At 55.0% G+C, this 23045-nt stretch overlaps 1 protein-coding gene across 1 annotated transcript; it reads right to left on the bottom strand.

The window, feature by feature from the left end:
* Window positions 1-867: 867 nt before the first annotated feature.
* LOC144055664 (echinoderm microtubule-associated protein-like 6) lies at window positions 868-22618 on the bottom strand. The gene is given in 42 exon segments (XM_077571850.1): window positions 868-2649; window positions 3006-3106; window positions 3203-3356; window positions 4011-4114; window positions 4182-4344; window positions 5272-5444; window positions 5516-5704; window positions 5776-5890; window positions 5972-6129; window positions 6250-6458; window positions 6563-6736; window positions 7216-7236; window positions 7384-7482; window positions 8279-8408; window positions 8491-8566; window positions 8658-8784; window positions 9294-9495; window positions 9594-9761; window positions 10612-10700; window positions 10781-10912; window positions 10983-11217; window positions 11220-11363; window positions 11431-11558; window positions 11630-11741; window positions 12284-12486; window positions 13089-13189; window positions 13265-13358; window positions 13419-13711; window positions 13848-13948; window positions 14017-14123; window positions 14319-14486; window positions 14554-14763; window positions 14818-15074; window positions 15185-15322; window positions 17057-17258; window positions 17337-17472; window positions 17555-17740; window positions 18725-18793; window positions 18855-18953; window positions 19027-19186; window positions 20555-20836; window positions 22364-22618. Coding segments are annotated over 41 exon segments (5949 nt in total). The 5' UTR covers window positions 20752-20836; window positions 22364-22618; the 3' UTR covers window positions 868-2624.
* Between the last annotated feature and the right edge of the window lie 427 nt (window positions 22619-23045).

Raw genomic sequence — 23045 nt, 5'->3', positions numbered from 1 at the left:
AAGGCCGAAGCCCGGACGGCATCTCACGTCATCTGCACTGGGAGTCGCCCGTGCTAAGCGGTCGCCGCCGTGACGCGCCACTTGTAAACATTCGCATCAAAAGGTTCTTGAAAACATCGACGAGCACATTTTGTCTTACTTACTGTAACGTTAGGAATGATTGTGATACTTGACAGTCTAAAAAAGTGGGCGGAGAGCGAAGGCGTTGCTTCCAATCGGGCCGATCGCTCTCGGCTCGGCAGAACCGATGAGGCGGTCACGCGAGCTGGACGCCGGGCAGCATCGCGTCAAACCCCTGCAGCCTGACGCTGCCCGGGTCCTCCAATGGATATTTGAAGTCGGCGTAGGCTCCCGCTTGGTCCCGCCCACGCCGTAGGCTCCCGCTTGGTCCCGCCCACGCCGTAGGCTCCCGCTTGGTCCCGCCCACGCCGTAGGCTCCCGCTTGGTCCCGCCCACGCCGTAGGCTCCCGCTTGGTCCCGCCCACGCCGTAGGCTCCCGCTTGGTCCCGCCCACGCCGTAGGCTCCCGCTTGGTCCCGCCCCCTTGCTTGGACACGCCCAGCGCTCCGCTGAAGCCCGCTTCCTCCACCTCAGCTCGCACCTCGTCCTGGACGAGCCTCCGCTTGTCCTTTGCACAGGTTATTCTTTCTCCTCGCCAATACTTTTTGGCTCCACCCCCTTTACCCCCCCAAGAAACTGAAGGGAAGACTTGAACGTTTGGTTGAATGGTGGTGAGTTTTTTTTGAAAGCAATTTTATCCCTCCCTAGAAAATCATTATTGTACACTGCTGAACATGCTAATAAAGTGTTTTTAAAAAATGCAACTCAGATTTGGACATGAAAGCTGTGAAAAAGCACAATTGAAGTATTTTACCGTCACGTGTACTTTTATTGTCAAATAAGTGCGATTCATTCAGATTTTCTGCACTCACTTTGTAAACTTTGTCAACTTGAATCACTGATCACAATCAAATAACACAAACAGGAAGAGAAACAATTACAACTCGCTTAGCTACATTAGCCTAGCTTAGCAATCTTTCTTCCATGCTCATGCTAAGCTAGGCTAAACAGGCTTAGAGCGGACTGTAAGTAGCGTTTGTTTGTCAAACGCTGAATGACGTACAAAATGTGTCCAACTTCAAGTTAGCATCGAATGTAAACAAACACAAAACATACAACATGCCATTCACGCACAATATTTGTGCTAATCTACAATGGAATCCATTACAAACTGTTAGCATCTGCGAGTGAATATGCTATGTGTGACATTAGCTTGCCTGGCTAATGAAGCTAACGTTGCTAAATGAAGCCTCAAGCACACCAAATAAATAAATTAAAAAAAACACGCAAGCTAGCCGTGTTGGCTCAACATGCTTAGCGCACTGGCTACACCCCCCCCCCCCCAAAAAAAAAACAAACAAACAAATTGCTTCCCAATATACAAACGTTAGCGTAGCACAACACAATAAGATCCAGATCAGGGCTGTCCGAATCTGGTGCGTTCACGTCACAGGTGACATTGGCTCCATTTTGCCTCCATTTTGCCTCCATTTTGCCTCCATTTTGCCTCCATTTTGACTCCATTTTGCCTCCATTTTGACTCCATTTTGACTCCATTTTGGCTCCATTTTGGCTCCATTTTGCCTCCATTTTGCCTCCATTTTGTCTCAAGCGGTTGTTGGGCAGGCAAGCCGAATGGGCGCAAGAAATAAATCACCGTCCAAAACCTCACGTCTTTTGGGCAAATAGTCACATTTGTGCATTCTTGTCTTGTTGCAGTCACTTGACGCCGTTTACAATTGCACAAGTTGCTTTTAGAAGGAAAATCTTGACAAGCTCAAGTGAGCCGTGGAAACGTTTTTTTTTTGGGCAAAGAGGTGCGCTTGTCCCCGTGCCGCATGAAAGTACAAAAAAAGTTTGTGCTGAAGCTGCCGGACCCGAAAAACCTCGAACCTAACACCACGTTTTCGTACTTGAAAGTTGGTCAAAACGGTGCAACTTGGACGCCACATTTTATTGATTTCTTTTTGAATGCGAGAACCGCTGATCTATGCTAACTTGCGTTAGCTCCTCTATGGCTTCTTGCACTGGCGTTAGCATTAAGCTCAAGGAAGGAAGAAAACAAAGCATATCATTTTGTCCAACGAGCAGAATTTTCTTCGGCAAAAGGATTTTTGAAATTGTTCCATACACACACACATGCACACGTGCGCGCGCACACACACACACACACTGACGTAATAATGAAGTCATAACAAACAAGTGTGTAACATGACAAACTGTGTGTGTGCACTTGCACGTGTTGAAGCGAAGTGCAGCGTGTGTGTGTGTGTGTGTGTGTCCCTGGAATGTACCTAAGCCCCTCGATCAAAGGGGCGTGGTTGTGGGCGGGGCCACGCTCGCATCTGCTTCCGATGTGACAACAGCATCCAAAAGTGTTGCTGTGCTAACCTGACGTGCGCGTATTCGTGCGCGTCCGCCGTCTGTGCTGAGGTAGACCAGCCCAGTCGGCGCTTTTGCACTTTTTCTTCAACTTCCTGCCGGCGCAACGTAGCAAAGGCTCCCATCCTGGTGCAGCAAACCTGCCGGCAGGTGTCAGGACCGCACGCTGGTCCAGTCTGGCGACTATTGACATTTCCACACAAACAGACTGAGAGGAGAGGAGGGAAAAAAAGAAGAAGATTCCCGTCATTCCTTCATTTCATTTAATAATCGGAAAACGTGACTGGAACGATGAAATCAATCACGGACGACAATTCAAACTATTTGCGTCATCAATTGATCGGGGTGACCCGACTTGTCAACTTGCCGACTATTCGGGTCGGCTGCGCAGTTCCAAGAAAGCGAAAGTCGACGAAAGTCACGATGTCGATTGCTCGATAGCAAATTGTCACCATTTTTTTGTTCTTCCTCCACAGATGATGAAGGTTGACGTTCAGTTTGGGATATTTGACGGCAAATTTGAAGAACGAGCAAACCAGAAGAAGAAGAAAAGTTTGTGGTCACCTGCAGTCGCTGCCGCCGGCGCTGATGACGAACTTGTCGAGGCAGGAGAAGCGAGCGTTGGTCACGTGGGCCGAGTGTCCGAAGTAGCGCTTGTGCTTGGCCTGCGGACCCCCACGGAGACCGCCCCCCCCCCCCCACCCCTGGTTAGCCACGCTAGTGCTAGCGCGAGCGCGCGGACGGCGCAAACACACTCGTACAAATTTGTCGGCGCAAGGGAAGTCGAAGAGCTTGATGAGGCCGAAGTCGTCGCCGGTCACCAGGTTGAGGCCGGCGCGGGAAACGCAGGCGCAGTTGACGTCGGCCTTGTCGGCGTTGCGAGGCCAAATCCCCAAAACCTCCTCGCCCACGATGCTGCACACAAAAAGTCGCCAGCTTTGATTCGTTTCTGCTTTTGAAAAACGTTCATGACTGACGTGACGCGCCTGAAGGTGAAAACGCACGCAAAAGTGCCAACAACGTTTTGTTACTGAGCAAGTCAGCGCTCTCGTGGTGGGCGTGGCCTCTCCTCGCCAGTGACCAACAACCCTTAGCAGACAGCCCGTGGGTGCGGACATATATGCGCTGATCGAAAAAAGTGATGAAAGCGTACGTAAGCATTTGGAAAGGATCATCAATATTTTCTACTGAGCCGCAATTGTGAGTCGATCGGCTTTTGTCTCGACCGGCGAAGAGAAAGAGAAAGAGAGAGAGAGAGAAACGACATCAAACATTTGGTCCCGGCTGCAGTTTAGCTCATCGTTATCCGCTCAGAACGCAACTTGAGGCCATCATTTGTTCTGATGCTACAGTTCGGCATGGGCGAGTACCTGTAGCAGGTATCGGTGTCGTTTCAAAGAATCGCTACTTGCGGCTGTTTGACCATCACAAATGACAAGAATCCAACATTTCATGCAAGTGCTCCATTTTCTTTCAAACCATCCGTCACGCTTTTTAAATTCCACGCTATGCATCCAAATCATGAGTGGTATCAGTACATGGTATCGGTGCGCGTTGGCGTGTTCTCACCTGGTCCACGTGGCCCACGTGATCCTCTCCACCTGCGACGCCTCGCTGACAATCTTCCCCGAAGGAACCTCGTGCACCTGCCGAGCGTAAGTGCTGGTGGACACCTGCCGGTGGGAGGACACGGCGCTGAGCGGGACGGACGGCGGACGGACGACGGACGGACGAGCCAACCTGGATGCGCTTGCTGTCGGCCGAGAAGTCCATCTGGATGACGCGGCCCGGCACGTCCTTGCAGTAGCCGATGCGGTTGAGGGCGGAGCCAAGCGAAAGGTCGTAGAAGTCCACGGCGCTCTCGGCGCAACCCACCGCCAGGAAACGGTTGTCGGGACTGAAGCTGGTGAACGGCGCCGCCCGCACAACATCTTCAGTCAACGTTTGCGCAAGCATTTCCTTCTCATTTTCAAACTCAAAACGGCAAACCAGCCGAGACGCCAGCAAAAGACATACTTTTATTCTGGGGGGGGAGGGGGCGGGGTTCCCACTGGCGTCGGCCTCCCTCCCCCAGAAACAACAAAAATCGTGTCGACTTTTGACATTTTCATGACATTTTTGTTTTTGAACAAAAGTTGCAGCATGTCAGGTGAGCTCACTGATGTGAATTTACCACTGGCTAGCCGCTAGCCGATAGCTCGTACGCGCAAGCCGTTGAAGCCACAGGGCGGCCATCTTGCTCCTCCCATCTCGCCAGCAGACAACTTTAATTATACAGTATAAATCCAGATGAGACGTATACAGCTTGTAGGCAGTTAGTATCGGACTGGGGGGGTCACTATTTCTTAAGTAAAAAAATCAAATAAGTGTGCAAGTATGTGCTGCTTTGAAGACCCCCTTTTTCTTTTATTGCTCAGTTCCTTCGACCACAATTAGATTTCGCATCTTTTGTTGAATTACAGTCATAATTATTGAATCAAAAATAGACAAGTTTCCGCCTGTAAACATCATTAAGCATATCATTTCTACGTGTATTTTATTTATTTTTCATGCCGTTTCTACTAAGTCTCAAACGTTCTCCAACGTCCATATTGTAAATGCATAAGATGCTATGGCGAGAACTGTTGGGAGGAGCAATATGGCTGCCTGGTGACTTCAAACGTTTTGGCCTGCCAGTCACATGTTCAGATCAGCGTGTGAGCTTCACGTTGCGATTGGCTGCCATCTAGTGGCAATTTTTTGTGTGTGCCAATTCCATCCCTCGCAACTCCCAAATGTTTCCCCCCCAGACGCGGAAAGCAGACGGTTGCAATTCGGAGCGACGGCGTACCGAACGTCCTGGACGGCAGCGCTGCGGTCTCGCTTCTTTCCCCAGACGGCGAGCGAGTTGACCAGCAGGACGATGAACTCGCCGTTGTCCGTGCCGATGGCGAGCATCTCGCCGTTGGGGCTGTACGAGGCGCACTTGGCCGGGTGGCCCAGGGTCACCTTGTTCAGCAGTTTCTAGGGGAAGAAGACAGGCGCAGCCTTGCTTACCTTGGCCGGCCGTCAGGCGCCTCTGAGCGGCGTCGGACCTTATCGGCCAGGTCCCAAATGCGGACGGTGCCGTCGTCGCCGGCCGAGATGAAGACGTCTTTGAAGGGGTGCGCGTCCAGACCCCAGATGCCGCCACAGGTGTGCCCGTTGATCATGCTGTTGGAGGCGGCGTTCTTCTCGCCCACTTCGATGATCTCGCCGTCTTTGGTTCCCACCAGGATCTTGCCCTGAAACGGCACAGCAGCTCCAACAAGGAAGAAGGTGAAAGGTCGCGGGGCGGGGCCGCGCCGACGCTCACCTTGCACCTGCAGACGGATCGGACGTTCTCCACCGCTTGGCCCGTTTCCAGCTGAAAGGCTCGGCAGCGCTTCATCTCCTGGTCCCAAAGTTTGACGGCGCCGCCTTCCTTGGTGCTGCTCGCCGCCACGCGAGACAACTCGGTCAGATGAGGAGAAGGTCCGGCAGCGGGCGGCGGCGGCGAACGGCGTACTCACGGGCGCTCTTTCCCCCCCGTGACGATGAGTCCGTCCCTCAGGGTGGTGTACATGGTGAAGACGGGCCCGCTGTGCGCTTTGGCCACCACCCGGACCAGGAAGTGCTCCCTCCACACGTACACGTCCCCGTTGATGGCGCCGGTGAAGGTCAGGTTGTTCTACGGCAGCCAAGAATGGAGGCGGACCATTTGCAATTGCCTAAACGAGCCTCCGGGTGGCAGCAGAGCACAAGCGCTTGCTTGCGTCAACCAACTTGGCGTGGCGGCGAAGGGACTTACGGCTCCGAAGGCCACCGCCAACATGGTCTGCATGCGCGCGTCCTCCACGCCGCCCAGCACGCCTTTTTTGTACAAGAGCGATCCGCCCGCCAGAGTCCAGAACTTGATGTGCTTGACGCCCACCGACACAAACTGGCTGTCCGAGTCGGGCCGGAACTCCACCACGAAGATCCGCTCCGGGTGGCCCCCTTTGCTGGTGATCTTGGCACCTGCCGGCAAGACGCACACGCACGTGAGGGAGGGAGGGTGGTTGGTTGGGGGTGAGGGGGGCCGGGGGGCCGGGGGGCCGGGGCTCGGAGCTCGCAGCTCTCACCTTCCTGCCACCTCCACACGGTGATGACGTGTTCGGGCTCCACCCCCACCGACAGCAGCAGCTTGCCGGTGGCGCTGAAGTTGACGTAGGCCACGCCCTTGGCGTGCGAGCAGCGCAGGATGGACAGCGTCTGCTTGCCGACGGCGTCCCACACGTGGATGCACGGCGACAAACCTGCGGCGGAGGGCGGGCGGGCGCGGCGCAACGGTGAGGACGGCACGCGTACGGCGAGCTTCAACCGGGCTTGGGCCCGCCTCACCGCATTTCTTTCTCACATCACATCAAATCTGTCTCAAAACTTGTTTTCCTCACACAACACAATCCAATTCATGTTTAACTGTGATATGAAATAGTGACCTGTGGGCTACTCATGTAGTCCTTGGTGCTAACTAGAACCTGCCGGCCTTTTTTTTTCTTTTTTTTTTAAAGGAGAATGCACATGAATAAAAACAAAATGGCATCCGTGTTTGCAGCCTCAGCATGCGAACCCCAGTTCGTCGAGGGACCCGAGACATTTGCTGTCATTGGCCAGCGGGACAAAAAAAATAAACCCAACGAAAGGCTTTTGTAGTCCACATGTTGAAAAGAGTTGACGAGACCTTCCAGACTCACACAAGACGCACATCTAACATGCAGCGGTGGGCGGGGCTTACCTGGGAGCTCCGTGTTGTCACCTGATGGGGAGGCGGAGACAACGAGGAAGCAAAACAAAACAAAAAAAAGCACAACAACAGAAAAGAGAAAGCGGCATGTGTGGCAAAAGCGGGCGAGTTCATGCAGCAGCAGCAGCAGAGAAAATTCTGGTCCGGCGCCGGACTCACCGATTTGCCCGCTGGCGATGACGTTTTGGTATTTGGGGTGCTGGTTGACCGTCAGGCACAAAATGTCGTCCGTGTGCTCCAGATAGAAACTCTGCGTTCCTGCGGGGACGCCAAACGTTGACACAAGACCGCCAGCGGACGGCAGCGGACGCCAGCGGACGCCAGCGACCGCAAGCGACGCCGAGCAAAAACAAAAGCGACGGCGAGCAAAAACAAAAGCAGCCTTCGCCATTCGCTAGAGATGGTTACCGTGGTTACAAGTCAGCTTGACAACATCCTAATTCTTCGCCGAGTTTGCAAAAAGTCATCGCCGCGATGGAATGAAACGCAAAAGCTGCGACTCTCCGGGACTCCGAAGAGGAATCCAGCGAGCAGCAACGGGGCCGCAACGGGGCCGCAACGGGGCCGCAACGGGGCCGCAACGGGGCCGCAACGGGGCCGGCCCGCCCACCGATAGTCAAAACAGTCGACGCCAATTCAAACCCTCATAAACAATAGAACTTACAAAATATCGGCCAATCGGATCGCTGTAAATTCTAGTCACAACTTCACGTCAACCAATTTGTGCGTCGCATCGCCAAGCGTCCGCGGCTCCAAAAGTGACGGAAATGATCGCTCGTTCCCACGCGGATCCATCTTGAGAACACAAGTTGCCGATGTTTGACCCGCTCAGACGACTGCCCAATTGAAAAAACGGCAAACGGTCGGGTCTGTGACCAGCGATGGTCGGTCACGGAACCGCCGCGTTTGCACCCAAGCGCTTCCATCAGCGTCGCGGCGCGTCGTCAGGTGCGAAGAAAAAAACGCCAGCAAAGTGGCCGAGAGGACATTCGGAGAGCGGCGGCGGGAACTTTTCTGCCGTGGACTTTCACAAGTTACGGCGGGAAGCACCAACCCGAGGACAGGTTCTGCACGACGGCCGCCGCCGCCGTGTGGAAGATGATGTCGGCGCCGTCGTTGAGGTAGTGAAGGTTGTTGCGGCAGTCCAAGCCTCGGTAGCCGAACACGTGGTCCAGCTGAAGGTCCTGCAAAGCAAAGCGGACCCCGGACCGCCGTCAGACCCGGCGGGCGACAGGCGGGACGCCGCAAGCGACCAATCGCACTCACCTCCACCGCCTTCTTCTTGGACACGTTGTTCCGCAGCAGCTTGTCGGGAAGCGGAGTCGCTCGACTCACCGGCGGTCTGAAAACGCCGGTGACACCCAAGATCGGGACCGGGATCAGGACCCGTCCCCAAGAGACCACCGACAGGAAGCGCGTGCGTGTGCGTGTACTTCTCTTCGGCGGGAAGTTCCTTGTGCTGCAGGTGAGGTTTGGTTCCCGTCATCTTCCTGATGCTGGCCGAGTAGACCTTGGTCACGTAGTCCACGGCTTTCTCCCGCGCCACGTCGCTGTCGTAGCCTGATGACGTCACAGCACACAAAACCGGGCCCGGTGCGGCAACGTCAGCCACTTTGCCAAAGGCCGGCCTGAAGACGCCGCGCGTGCTCGCTCTGCGATCGGCGCTCGCTCTGCGATCTGCGATCGGCGCTCGCTCTGCGATCGGCGCTCGCTCTGCGATCTGCGATCGGCGCTCGCTCTGCGATCGGCGCTCGCTCTGCGATCTGCGATCGGCGCTCGCTCTGCGATCTGCGATCGGCGCTCGCTCTGCGATCGGCGCTCGCTCTGCGATCTGCGATCGGCGCTCGCTACCTTGACAAAAACTCCAAAAACTTTTGGACAAATATTTTCACTTCCTCCGTCAACTGGCGAGCAACCGCTTGCGACTCGATTGAAATTTGCCCCAAATTGCTTCCTGATATTGAGACTTCAACAAAACAAAAACAAAAAAACGTATCCATTTCCTGTTTGACATTTGACCTTTGTGTCGTTGGCACAAAGAGCGGTTGGGTGGCGTTTGCGTTTGTTACCTCCATCTTCCTCCGTGTCGTCGTCAGACTCTTGGCTGTCGGCCATTTTGTTCTCTTTGAGACCCGGAGGCTCCCGGGTCCAAATCATCAGCGCCGAGTCGGCCCCGCCCACCGTCAGCAGCAGCGCGTCGTCGTTGGACCAGCGGACGTTGGTCACGTTGGTGCTGTGAGCCACGTACTTCTTGAACTTGGAGAACTGACCCTGCGAGAGGTCAAAGGGCGCGGGGTGGGGCAAAAGGTCTGAGCGGGGGCGTCGGGGGGCGTGGCGGGGAGCGTGGCGAAGGGTGTGGCGGGCCTCACCTTGCACGGGAAGCTGAAGAGCTTCAGGAAGCCAAAGTCGTCCCCGCTGGCCAGCAGTTTTCCGTCTTTGCTGCGCGAGGCGGCGTTCACGAAGCCGAAGGTGGGCCAGATCCCCTCGCAGCTCGCACCCGCAACTGAAGTCCAGCTGGCCCAGTCCAGCTTGTCCAACTGCAAACAAGGATCAAGCCGCTTTCTCGCAACTCCCAGAGCGTGACCTCACCAAATGCGTGTGCCGCAGAGGGCGACGCCCTGGATTGGTTGCCAGCCAATCACAGGCCGCATTTCCACAAACAAGCACTTTCACCTGCGCACGCCCGAGAGACGTCGAAAAAGCGAGAAGAAAAAGAACAAAAAGGGCGGCGCTTGTTTTTGCAGCGGGGAAGGAAACGAGACAAAACGCGCAGGAACGAGATGCGTCCGGATTCAAACCCGCAACCTCTGCACCGTGCTGCCCCAAATCCTTTTTTAGCGTCATCTGGCTACAAAATTCTCAACAATAACAAAGAAATGAAGGTCAGCATTTTTGACAAACATTTCCATTCATCTGCAAAACGTCTCACCTGCTGGCCAACGCAGGAATTGACGGACAAAAACCAAAACAAGACTTTTTCTTCTTCTTTTTTTTTTCTGATGACGAGAACGTTGCAGAAACAACAAACGCTTTGCTGGGTCAAAACGTGGAAAATGTTTAGCAGTATTTGAAAAGTCAAAATGTTTTATGTTAAAAAAGGTTTTGACGCCATCGAAGGTTTTGTCATTTAATGAATGAATAGAAAAATTCAAAGTTGCTCACTTTGGACTTTTTGGAAGTTTTTGCTGTGGTATCGTTTCCGTGTCAGTTATTATTATTATTATTATTCTGTTGAATTTGTGAATGCTTTCATTTATTTATCATTTATTTTCATCTTGTCAGCCGTCGGCAAACGACTCATTGTTTTGATGGCGCCGACGGCAGAAGCACAGCCGGCGGTCAGCGCAGAAGCGCTTTTGGGAAAGTTGGAGCGGCGGCGCCACCAACCTCGGCTGGCCCGATGTTCTGCCGTCGTCCTCGAGGGGCCTCGAAGAAAAGCTGCTCTTTGCTCCCCGTGTTGACCTGCAGAAGTTTTCCTGCCGGGACCACAAGAGCGCAAGCGGCGTGAAAAGGCGGCGGCGTGAAAAGGCGGCGGCTTCCGGCGTTTGAGTCCAACCTCTGGAGTCCCAGTCCACGTGCGTGACGACGCTGCCGGCTCCTTTGCAGATGCCGACCCGCTTGCTGGTCAGAACGTTGTAGATGTCCACGAAGGAGTCGTGGGACGCCACGGCCAGGTACTTGCCCGCGTCTGCAAGGCGCCAACGCTCAGTGGCGGCCCCGCCCACACCAGCTGTTTGTCTTGCGGGCCCACCCGTTACCTTGCGAGAATCGGATGTCGGAGATGAGCTCCCGGCGGTGGTGGAAGGTCACCATGTCCTCCAGCGTGTCGGCGTTGACCACCAGGAAGCTTCCGTCGTTCAGACCCACCGCCAGAACTTTGCCGTCGGGGGAGAAGGCGCAACAGCGCCCGCCTTGGTGACGCACAAACAGGAAGAGCCATCGAATCGGGGGGACGGCGGCGGCGGCGGCGGCGGCGGCGGCGGCGGCGGCGGCAAACCTTTCTTCAGCTTGCGCACGGCGACCATGCGGTGATTGGCCGACAGCTCCCACATTCTCAGCGTCTTGTCATCGCTGACGGTGGCGCAGACGGGAAGCAGCGGGTGGGCCGCCAAGCCCCAAACCTCGCCCTCCATGTGACCCTGGACACAACGCACGCCGTCACGCTCAAGTCTGCAGACCGGCGCCGGCCCGGCGCTCGACACTGACCTGGACCAGCAGCGTCATGGGTCCGCTCTTGTCCATCTCCACAATTTCTCCGTTCTTGGTGCCCACCAGAATGTGTCCGTGTCCCAGCGTGATGGCCCGGACGGACGGATTGTCTTCCAGCAGCAGTCCTGAGGAGGCGCCACAGCCGTCAAGTCGGCGCCGGGACCGGCAGAGCGCTGCCGCCCAGCCACCTTCCCACCTTTGGACGAGGGGGACAGAAGCGTCCTCTTGATGGCGTAGGTCTTCAGGCAGCGTTCGAAGGCGTCGTCCCACAGCTCCACCACGCCGTCCTTGCCGCCCGTCACGAAGCCCTGCGCGGCGCACGCCGCCACAAGCAGCATTCAAACGGCAGGCCGCGCTTCGGAGCCTTTCTTTCTTGGTCTTCCGTTTCTCAACGAGCTACCCATAACGAGCGCTTCGGAACGAGCGCTTCGGAACGAGCGCACGACGCCTGCCTGGACATCAGGGGTGGGCAAACCGGCTCCTGCGGGTTTTGCAGCTTTCCCTCCTCCAACACAAGCTGATTGCAATCAACGGGATGCTCATCAGCTGACGCTATATCAGAACCTGCAGCAGCCCCTTTGCCCACCCTTGCTCGATATGCCTTTGTGGGAAGCCACGCCCACTCCCGGAGCTCGTGGCCAATCCAAACAACGGGAGAGATTCTTTTCAAAGGGAGCTCGTCTTCGTACGGTGACGCAATACGGACGATCGACGTCAAGCTTCATTCTGACTCCACCGTGTTGTTACGTGACGAACGTTTCGCGGACCACCCAAAAGCTTCGCTAGTCGCGTAAACAAAGCGCGGCTAGCGCACGGACCCGGAAAAGTAACCAAGCGGACGGGACCCGACCTTGTCCAGGGAACACATGGCGAAGACGGGCCCGTCGTGGGCCTTGACGGTCTTGACCAGCGAGGTTTCCCGCCAGACGTAAACGTCGCCGTTGGTGGCCCCCGAGAAGACGGCGTCCTCGGAGCGGCCGTAGCACGCCGACATCATGCTCTCCTGCTTGGCCAGGTTGCCAAAGATCCCGCGCTTGAACGTCAGGCCGCCGCCTGGCCCGCAACAAACGCACAAAACAGCTCAGCAGGCAAGACATCAAGCCGTGCAAATTGTCCACAACTTGGAAATAGAAGGTTGCAGGTTCCAGCGGCAAGATGTTGTCGCCACCTTTGTTCAAATCAAGCTTCCTCAACAGCAATTTATTGAAACAAGTTTGGAAGAATGTGAATTCAAGCAAAGTAATGATGATGACGTGTTGAATCCCAGCGAACAATACTGAGCTCTCTCAAATAAAAATCTTAATAAAAAACACGCGCCTTATATGGTTAAAAGGAGCAAACTATGCCTGCCTGCTAGCTTAATGCTAAAATCAATAGGAAACACCATTGACATGCTAATGCTAGAAAAACATGAAGCTGATCAAAAAGGTTCACTGTGAGCTGGAGTCCAAGAAGAAGAAGATTGATTATACTTTGCTGCCTCCTGGTGGCCACTCCAGAAGGAGCAGCACACTCCATTGGATGCGGCATGAAAAAGGGTGTCGTCACGTCCCGTTTGACGTTTGGATTTGCGTGCGAGCGCCCTTTGTCCTTCATCGGAAGCATTTTTTTTTTAAAATGTAAACCTGAAAGCGGCCGGCGCGTGTGCTGGCTACCTGAGTGCTGCCAGAACTTGATGTGTTTCATCCCCAGCGTGACCAGCTTGTCCATCCTGAAGGGGTTGCTCTTCACCACAAACACTTTGTCCTTGTGGCCCCTGCCGGAGAAGCGCAGACAGTCAACAAGGGCCAGGGAGCGAGCGCAGGTCACTTCCTGGCCGCCAGCCGTCTACCTGCTTTTGGCCAGTCGCTCGCCCTTCTTCCAGTCCCAGATGACCACCGAGTGGAAGTCGTCCATCCCCACCGACACCAGACTCTTGCCGTCGGCTGCCGGCACAAAAGATGCCGTCAGGAGCGGAAGTCGCTAAGCTGACGGCGCTCGATTACCGGTGAAGTCCAGCGCGCACACGCCGGTGCTGTGGTGACCTCGGAGCAGCGACAGACATTTGAGGGTGGGGATGTCCCACACGTGGACGGCCGGGTCTCGGCCCACCTGCGCGGTGGCGGCGTAGTCTTTGAGCGGGTGCACGGTCAGGCAGAGGATGTCGTCGTCGTGGCCCTGGTAGAACCTCTGCGTGTGCTGCAGCCGGTTGTAGACCACCGCCACCGCCGCCACGTGGTAGACCACCTCGCCCGTCTGGCTGTAGAACAGGTTGTTGCGGCAGTCGAAGCCGCGATACCTGCGGAGGGAGCGCCGCAACGCAACCGCGCTTCTGCATCAGCACATTTCAACCATGACCGGCGGTGGGCAGTCACGCACGCACGCACGGCCGAATGGACGGACGAGGTCGGTGCCGGCGCGTGTACAAAGTTTACCCGTGAACAAACTGCAGCCGAAGACCCTCGTCGGGAGCTTTCTGCCTCTTGAGCGAGCCAATCAGCTTCCTGCGCAGCTGCGGAAGGTCGTCCTTGTAAACCTGCCGACGCAGAGGTCAAGATCCAAGACCGGACCGGTTTTCTGGCTGGCCGGCTGGCGCTCGCTCACCTGCCGCTGGTAGCTGTGCTGAGATTCCTGCTCGATGTCCGAGTCGATCTCGGGCACGTCCGACACGTCCGAGTCCGAGTCGCCGCTGTTGGAGTCGGCGTAGCCGTCTGACGACGACAGCCGCACGTTGACAAATGGCCGAAACCACTTGGACAGGCCAAATGTTGCACATTTGGACAGCACGGCCGCAAATTCTCCTTTGGTTCCACGGAACTTTGAATTGCGGACCGCCGGAGCGACGACAGCGGTCGGCACAAGGAGGCTTCACCGCAGCCATCATCATTCGACCGGGGAGGTCTTACCTTGGAGGAGGGGCTCCAGCACGCCGTTCATCACCCCCTCGGGCAGGAAGCGCCACTGGAAGACGGCGTGGTCGGCCCCGCCCGTGCTCAGCAGCCACTGCAGGTCGCTGGACCAGCGCACGTTGGTGACGTGGGCAGAATGGCCAATATACTTCTTGAATTTGGCCCCTGGCGGAACGGAGGAAAGTAGTAGTAGCGGAGGAGGCGGCCCAAGATGGCGGCTCGCGCTGCTCACCTTTCTTGAGGCACGGGAAGCGGAAGAGTTTGACCAGACCCAAGTCGTCGCCCGCGGCCAGCACAGCGCTGCTGTAGTTGGCGTCCACCGAGTTGACGTTGGTCACGTTGGAGTATTTGGGCCAGATGCTGTTGACTTCCGGGCCCAGCACGCCGGTCCACGTCATCCAGTGGACCCCCTTGGCCTCCTCCTTGGACACCAGCTTACCCGCTGCAAACCGCCGCCGTTAGCCGCCGCTTCAAGTCACGCCGCGCCACTCGTTACCTGGCATCCGGTAAAACAGGTGCTCCCCGGCGCCGTCGTTGGTTTGCAGGAAGCGCGAGTCCACCGACCAGTCCAGGTGGGTGATGAAGGCGGCCGAGCGCGAGCACTCGCCCACTTTCTTGAAGCGCTGCGCCACGGCGTAAACGTCCACCACGCCGTCATTGGAGCCCACCGCCAGGAAGGAGCCGTCCGGAGAGAACTTCAGCTCGTGGATCACCTCCTTGCGGTCCTTGATGTGGACCACCTCCGTCATGTCCCTGAGGACGGCAAGACCTCCAGGACGTGACGGGACGCCACCAAAACATACGGCGTATGCTTGTCACATGGCAGTGAGGCGGGTAAGGGGGGGGAGGGGTGTTTGTGTCACCTGACTCGTAGGACGGTGAAGGATCCGTCCTTCATGCCGAGGGCCAGCTGAGAGCCGTCGTTGTTGAAGGAAAGGCTGCGCACCGATTCCTCCATGTTGCAGCGGGCCAGGAGGGTGTGGTCAGGAAGACTCCACAGCCTGGAGGCGGGGCGTGAGACAGACAGGCAGGAAGTCGCGTCAAACAGACAGGAAGTCGCGTCAGACGGATGCCAGGAAGACAGGACGAGATGTCAGACAGACAGGAAGTCACGCCAAACAGACAGGAAGTCGCATCAGACAGACAGGAAGTCGCGTCAAACAGACAGGAAGTCGCGTCAAACAGACAGGAAGTCGCGTCAGACGGATGCCAGGAAGACAGGACGAGATGTCAGACAGACAGGAAGTCGCGTCAAACAGACAGGAAGTCGCGTCAAACAGACAGGAAGTCGCGTCAGACAGATGCCAGGAAGACAGGACGTGATGTCAGACAGACAGGAAGTCACGTCAGACAGACAGGAAGTCACGTCAAACAGACAGGAAGTCTCGTCAGACAAACAGGAAGTCGCGTCAGAAAGACATGAAGTCGCGTCAAACAGACAGGAAGTCGCGTCAGACGGATGCCAGGAAGACAGGACGAGATGTCAGACAGACAGGAAGTCACGCCAAACAGACAGGAAGTCGCATCAGACAGACAGGAAGTCGCGTCAAACAGACAGGAAGTCGCGTCAGACGGATGCCAGGAAGACAGGACGAGATGTCAGACAGACAGGAAGTCACGTCAAACAGACAGGAAGTCGCATCAGACAGACAGGAAGTCGCATCAGACAGACAGGAAGTCGCGTCAAACAGACAGGAAGTCGCGTCAAACAGACAGGAAGTCGCGTCAGACGGATGCCAGGAAGACAGGACGAGATGTCAGACAGACAGGAAGTCGCGTCAAACAGACAGGAAGTCGCGTCAAACAGACAGGAAGTCGCGTCAGACAGATGCCAGGAAGACAGGACGTGATGTCAGACAGACAGGAAGTCACGTCAGACAGACAGGAAGTCACGTCAAACAGACAGGAAGTCTCGTCAGACAAACAGGAAGTCGCGTCAGAAAGACATGAAGTCGCGTCAAACAGACAGGAAGTCGCGTCAGACGGATGCCAGGAAGACAGGACGAGATGTCAGACAGACAGGAAGTCACGCCAAACAGACAGGAAGTCGCATCAGACAGACAGGAAGTCGCGTCAAACAGACAGGAAGTCGCGTCAGACGGATGCCAGGAAGACAGGACGAGATGTCAGACAGACAGGAAGTCACGTCAAACAGACAGGAAGTCGCATCAGACAGACAGGAAGTCGCGTCAAACAGACAGGAAGTCGCGTCAAACAGACAGGAAGTCCGTCAGACAGACAGGAAGTCGCGTCAAACAGACAGGAAGTCGGGTCAGACAGATACCAGGAAGACAGGAAGTCGCGTCAAACAGACAGGAAGTCACGTCAAACAGACAGGAAGTCACGTCAAACAGACAGGAAGTCCGTCAGACAGACAGGAAGTCGCGTCAAACAGACAGGAAGTCGGGTCAGACAGATACCAGGAAGACAGGAAGTCGCGTCAAACAGACAGGAAGTCGCGTCAAACAGACAGGAAGTCGCGTCAAACAGACAGGAAGTCACGTCAAACAGACAGGAAGTCACGTCAAACAGACAGGAAGTCGCGTCAAACAGACAGGAAGTCGGGTCAGACAGATACCAGGAAGACAGGAAGTCGCGTCAAACAGACAGAAAGTCGCGTCAAACAGACAGGAAAACCCGTCAGAAAGACAGGAAGTCGGGTCAGACAGATACCAGGAAGACAGGAAGTCACGTCAAACAGACAGGAAGTCCGTCAGATGAGGAAGCGCGCTCACCTTACGGAGCGGTCGTCGCTCCCGGTGACGGCGACGGGTTGCTTGGGATGGAGGTCGAGCGCCCACAGCTCGCCCTCGCTGTGACCTTGCATCAGCAGCAGCGGTTTGTCTCGGTCCCGGACCATGACCTCGAAGATCTCGCTGTCCTGCGTCCCGGCCACAATCCGGTCGGCCTTCCAGCAGACGCTGCGAATGGACAGACCTGAAAAGGCAGACAGACGCACGGCGGCGTGAAGGACAGACGGACGGACGAGCGGGCCGGGCCGGCGGCCGCTCTCACCTTTGTAGCCTTGCTCGGCTTCCCGCAGGTCGATCTTGGTGATGGGCTTGAAGTCGGCGTCCCAAAGGCGCACGCAGCCGTCGCGTCCGCCGGTGGCGAAACCTTCTTCGCTGGCGTGCATGCTGAAGATCCCTGCCTGAAATTTGCCGTCAGCCATTTGCCGTCAGCTATTTGCCGTCAGCCTGGCCGCGTGCGTGCGTGCGTGCGTGCGCTCGTACCCCGTGCGCCGCCTGCACGGTCCTGACCAGCGCGGCTCCTCTCCACACGTACACGTCGCCGTTGAGCGCCCCCGAGTAGGTGGTCTGCTCCTTGGCGGTGGCAACGCACAAGATGGTCTGCAGGTCGCCCGTCTTGCCGAAGATTCCGCGTTTGGGGGTCAGAGCGTTGCCGCACAGCGTCCAGAACTGAAGAGCCCACACACACCTTAGCCACATGACAAAAGCGCACATTGACCCGCATTTTGCCTCCAGCCAAGGAAGGAAGGAGCAAGTGGCTGATTGGGCCAAGTCGTCACACCTTTTCAAAGGGCAAGTCGTCACGTCACACCTTTTGGGATTTTGCCGGGTGGGCGGCGCCCCAGATGGCCGCGGGAGCCTCAAGCGGGACAGTCGAAAACGCTTTATGTCAAAAAGCTGGACGTGGCTTCATGCTTGAAAATGACGACCAAAATGGCTTCCTATGCCCATTCTCTGAAAACATCAAAAGGATCGGTCGCACCCATGTCATGACATTTGTCTCCCTCTTTATTGTCGTGTTCACAAAATGCTGCATTTGTTGCAATCTTTTTGATATTTGCAGATGATGTCAGAAAAAAGGCGCATGTGAATTCGGGTGGCGATTGGTCGCACTTTCCAAACGTGAAGCCACGTGAAGTCGTTTGTCCATCGTGAACGACGTGTGGCGAGAAAAATCTTCATTGGCATAAAATGCTAAATAATGCGACGGAGGCTTGAATATTTTCAGAAGCCGACATGAGGGGAGGACATTGTTGGTGACCATTCATTGACGTTCTTGGACATGAAGCCGCGTTTAGCGTTTTGGACGGTCGTGCTCGTCGAGACTGAATCGGGATTGGCCGAAATTGAAGCAGCCCTCACATTTTTTCAAATTACCGGCAATCTTGCAAAACTTTCCTTTTGGAAGAATTGAGCCAAAAAGAAGTTGCTGAAGGAAAAGAAAAGAAAAAGTCACTGATGGCGGCCACGCCCGCTTTTGCCCAAATGATCACACGAGAGATCGGCGAGTTTCAAGATGGCAGTCGATTCGTTTTTTTGTCGTGGAAGGACCGTCAAGTGAGGTCAATGTCGGTTTCCTGCCACCATACGGAGACGCGAACGTCACACGCGGGCCGTCGCCGCCCAAAAACGGGGAAGCGCTTCGGACCTCACCTTGATGTGTTTGACGCCGCAGCTGACCAATCGCGCCGACAGCTGCCGATCCCAAGCCACGTCGAAGATCTGCGGGAAGGCAAACGTCAGCAAAGGCGACGGGCGGGCGGGTGAGCCGCGCTGCTCGTACCCTGTCCGAGTGTCCCGTCGCCGAGGCCAGGACGCGTCCTCGCCTCCAGTCCCACACGCACACCGTGTTCTTGGCGTCCAGTCCCACCGAGGCCAGTCGCTGCGGTGACACGGCACGTGAGCGGCGCCGGCCGTTCGCAAGCGGCGAGGGCGGGACGGGGGGCGGGTCTCACCTGTCCGTCGGCATCAAAAGCCAAGCAGGCCACGCCGTGCGTGTGCGCGTCGCGCAGGATGGAGACGGTCTGCATGGCGTACGTGTCCCACACGCACACGTACGGGTCTTTGCCCACCTGGCCCGTCGCCACCAGCACTTTGTCCGGATGCAGCGCCAGACTGCGCCGGCGCCGCCGCACAAACACAACATCAAGCGGGACGCCACCAAAGTCAACAGGCGTCTCGAGGGCGCGGTGCATTGTGGGTCGGCTAAGCGGCGCTCATTGCAAATGAATTGCGTCCAACGGAATGAGCTCGGATTTGCAACAACGCTGGAAAGTTGCCGTTTTTTACGGAACGGATTCCAAACATGCGTCGCATGCGCTTTACGGACTTCGGGTTTGACTTGCCGGCTTTGAAGTGTGCGGTCACGCAAAGACGCTCGCCACTCTAAACTCCGCCATTCAAATGACGGTTAGTTTGGTCGGCTCGCTTTTTTTTCTTCTTTTTTTTCAAATGTGACGCGCACTTGGCTTATGACGTGCTACTAGTGCAAACCTTCTCAAATAGTGCAATTTGTTTGGCAGGATAATAAAAACTCAAACAAAAAAAAAAGTTTTCGTCCAAGTAAGAGAAAATAATGGAGTTGCTTTTCCGGTGACACAATCAAATTCAACCGCTTAGCATCTAGCTTAGCATCTAGCTTAGCATCTAGCTTAGCATCTAGCGCAGGGGTGGCCAAGTTGGGTCCTCGAGAGCCGCTATCCGGCCTGTTTTCCACGTCTTCCTCCTTCAGCGCAGCTGATTCTAATGATCAGCTCATCAGCAAGCTTTGCAGAAGCCTGACAACGATCCTGATCATGAATCAGGTGTGTTAGTGGCGAGAAACATGGAAAACAGGCTGGATAGTGTCTCTCGAGGACCCAACTTGGCCACCCCTGATCTAGCGCAGTTTGTGAAGAGTTTTGTTTTCTTCTTAGCACGTCAACTAGTAGCGCGTGCTGCCGACGAGCCAAACAATTTGCACTTGTCAAGTTCCCGCGTTAGCGAGTTGCCGTCGAGTGTGTCGGGTCCACTCAGGAGACCCGACGGCACTTTTGGGCCCTCAAGATTCAAACGGCACCTTTTTTCCAACTGAAACTGCTCAGCCAATCAGATTTGAGTTTGGAGGCCTCACTGGACATGCTGCGATTATTTTCATCATCAATTCAACTTTTTTCTTCTTTTTTTTAACTAATGAATGAGTCGGATCTGCTTTCAAGGAGGAGAACTCACACCTGTTGATTGATTAAGCGGAATTTTCAACATATAGCACAACATCAATCCCCCTTTTTTTCCTCACTCTACGAAAACACATTACAAAGTAAACGCCAATCACCGGTTAATAAACAGTAATCAATGCTTTTGTAATACACGGGAATGCAAAATGAAAATGAATGCGATTAGCGGATCAATCGATAGATGAATCGTTCCGGCAAATATCGGAGAGTGACGGCACGAACCAAAACCCAAAGGAGAGCAAGCGAGGGATACGGCATCGGCGCTGACCTGATGATGTCATCGTTGTGTCCCAGGTAGAACTTCTGGGTGTGTTCGCGGGCATTGTAGACCACGCCCACCCCGGCCACAAAGTAGACCAGCTCCTTCCCGGCCGTGTAGAAGAGGTTGTTGCGGCACTGGTGGCCGCGGTAGCCGTGGACCCACTCCAGCCGCAGCTGGCAGCGCGGCGCCGTCTTGTCCGCCATCCGGCCCGCCTCAGCGCTGCGGAGGCTCACGGGCGGCTTCTCGCCGCCGCTCACGCCGGGACTCCGCCGTGGCTTTCTGTCAAGACTTTGCCGTTGGAGCCGCAAAACACAAACAAGAAGACGAGTGAGCCAAATGAGCCGACACGCGGCGCTCGTTGGCGCTCGTTGGCGCTCGTTGGCGCTCGGCGGCGCTCGGCGGCCTTCGCGATGAAGGCTTCAACCTTTTTTTGGTATATGCGTGAGAATGTGCGGGTGTGCATATGTGCGTGCGTGTGAGTGTGTGCTCAATAATTCACCTAAAACCTATTCCAAATCCCGTTCACCTAAACCGAATACTTCAGAATCCCGCTAGAGTCGTGAAGTTGTCAAAAGACCCGAGGAAGGATCAAAGAAAAGAAAGAAAGTAAAATCCAGCACCGACCAGACATCACCTACGACCCACCGGGTTGCCAACCAGAATCTTTCACCAACCCCAAAAACCTCTCAATTCCAACCAATTAGGGAGACCTCAAGAGACCAAAGGAAAGACTAAAGAAAGGAAGGAAGGACAGACGAAGCCGCGTGAGATCCACGGACATCGGCCTCCACCGATTCAACGACCCGAGGAAGAAGCAGATTGAGTTTGGATTCCGGCAGATGCTGGTGCGGTGGATCTGGCATGCATGAAAACCTCCACCAAAGAGGCGAGCCCTCGACCCCGGTCAAGTGCGGCCGGAATGTTTATTCTGCATAAACGGCAACGTGTCGACGCTACACGGGCGACGTTACGTCAAGACAACTGAAAGTCGTTCACCACAAAATGGGACTCTTTTCTTGTAGTCTGACCAAAGCAATGAGATGTTTCATTTGAACCCTCGTCGGTTTTGCTCATAAAGTGTCCTAGATTGTGGTATTTTAGAAGACCGTCTCTCTCAAGGGTCAGGAATGTCTTCATTTTGGCAAACTGGGGCCCCCAAACAGCCCCTTGCCTGGGGCCCCCATCAAGCTTTTATTATTTTTTACCAATCAACGGAATCATCGATTTGGATTTGCAACAATCAACTAATTGGATCAACGATCGTTGCAAAACCTCGTCGAAGGTCTCAACGGGAAATATTCTCCAATTTATGTCATCACCATGAAAGAGGAATCATCGGCTCCCCCCCTTCAAAATAATTCATCGGCAACTGCTTTTCTTTTGAAAAGCCAATCAAAATTGTTACTTATTTGCTGATGGATATTTTGGATCCAACCAGTGCCTCAATCCATTAATCTTGCATTTTCTGCACTCTCAATTTGAAACAAATGACTTGTTTCAGAAAATAAAGGGACGGCAGTTTGTTTCTTTTTTTAAAATCTAATCAACTAATCGATGAATTGAAGAACTAAGACAATGAAGCTGGCAGAGTGTTAAAGCTGAGCAATTGCATCCATTTGGTCTCGCCTGTCCCGGTTGAGTTTGGGTTTCGGGCTTCTGGAGCGGTACCGGTAGTCGGCAAAGAACAAGGCACGCACGCGCGCGCCTCCGCCCAATGTCATCTTCTTCAAATGGTTTCTGGGGTCTCTCTAGATCGCGGATTTTCATCTCGCTGCAAAACCCCACGGCAGAACAGACGGAAAATAATCCTTGCACCTGCTGCCCTGTGGCCTCTGACGTCATCAGCATCCTCACGTTCGGCTGTCGTGCTTCTTTCTGCTCGGCGTCCAAATTCAAGAAGATGACATCGGCGGGAGCCGTCAGTCCGACGACCTGCGGGCGGCGTCTTCCGCCCGTCCGCGCTCGAACCAAGGCCCGGAATCACAGCCGAGAACCGAAGGAAGGACGATCCAGATTGGATGCAGATCAACGAGTCGAGACGACCGACCGCGGGAAGCCGGAACGATTAACAGCTCCACATTCGGCCACGGACTTTCAAAATAAGACCTACCGTGCCCTTCGGGGAACACATGAGGAATGGCAAATTCAGCACGAGGATAATAAAATCAAATCAAAAAATAGATATAGAAGAAAAAGAAGAGCAAGTGCTGTTACTCCCTTGAGGAATGTTGGACTCCACGCGACGTTGATGATTTTTCCGTCTTGTTCTCACTTTTATTTTGAAGGGTGGCCGTCGTCTCTGTCCTCTTTTCCGCCTAGATGAGCGAAGCCGCCAGCGCAGTGCATGTCGGGAGATGAAGTCTATTAACTCTAAGGCAAAACCCAGGCGAGGAACAAACTTTGTTGTCTCCCACCCAAATGAGAGCGTGATTTCATTTGTGAGCTCATCTTTGCTATTGAAACCAATTGAAATGCAATTCATCGCTTCCCGCCGCAG

The sequence above is a fragment of the Vanacampus margaritifer genome, chromosome 7 (assembly GCF_051991255.1).
Source record: "Vanacampus margaritifer isolate UIUO_Vmar chromosome 7, RoL_Vmar_1.0, whole genome shotgun sequence".
NCBI lineage: Eukaryota > Metazoa > Chordata > Actinopteri > Syngnathiformes > Syngnathidae > Vanacampus > Vanacampus margaritifer.
This window is presented reverse-complemented; position numbering and strand designations above follow the sequence as displayed.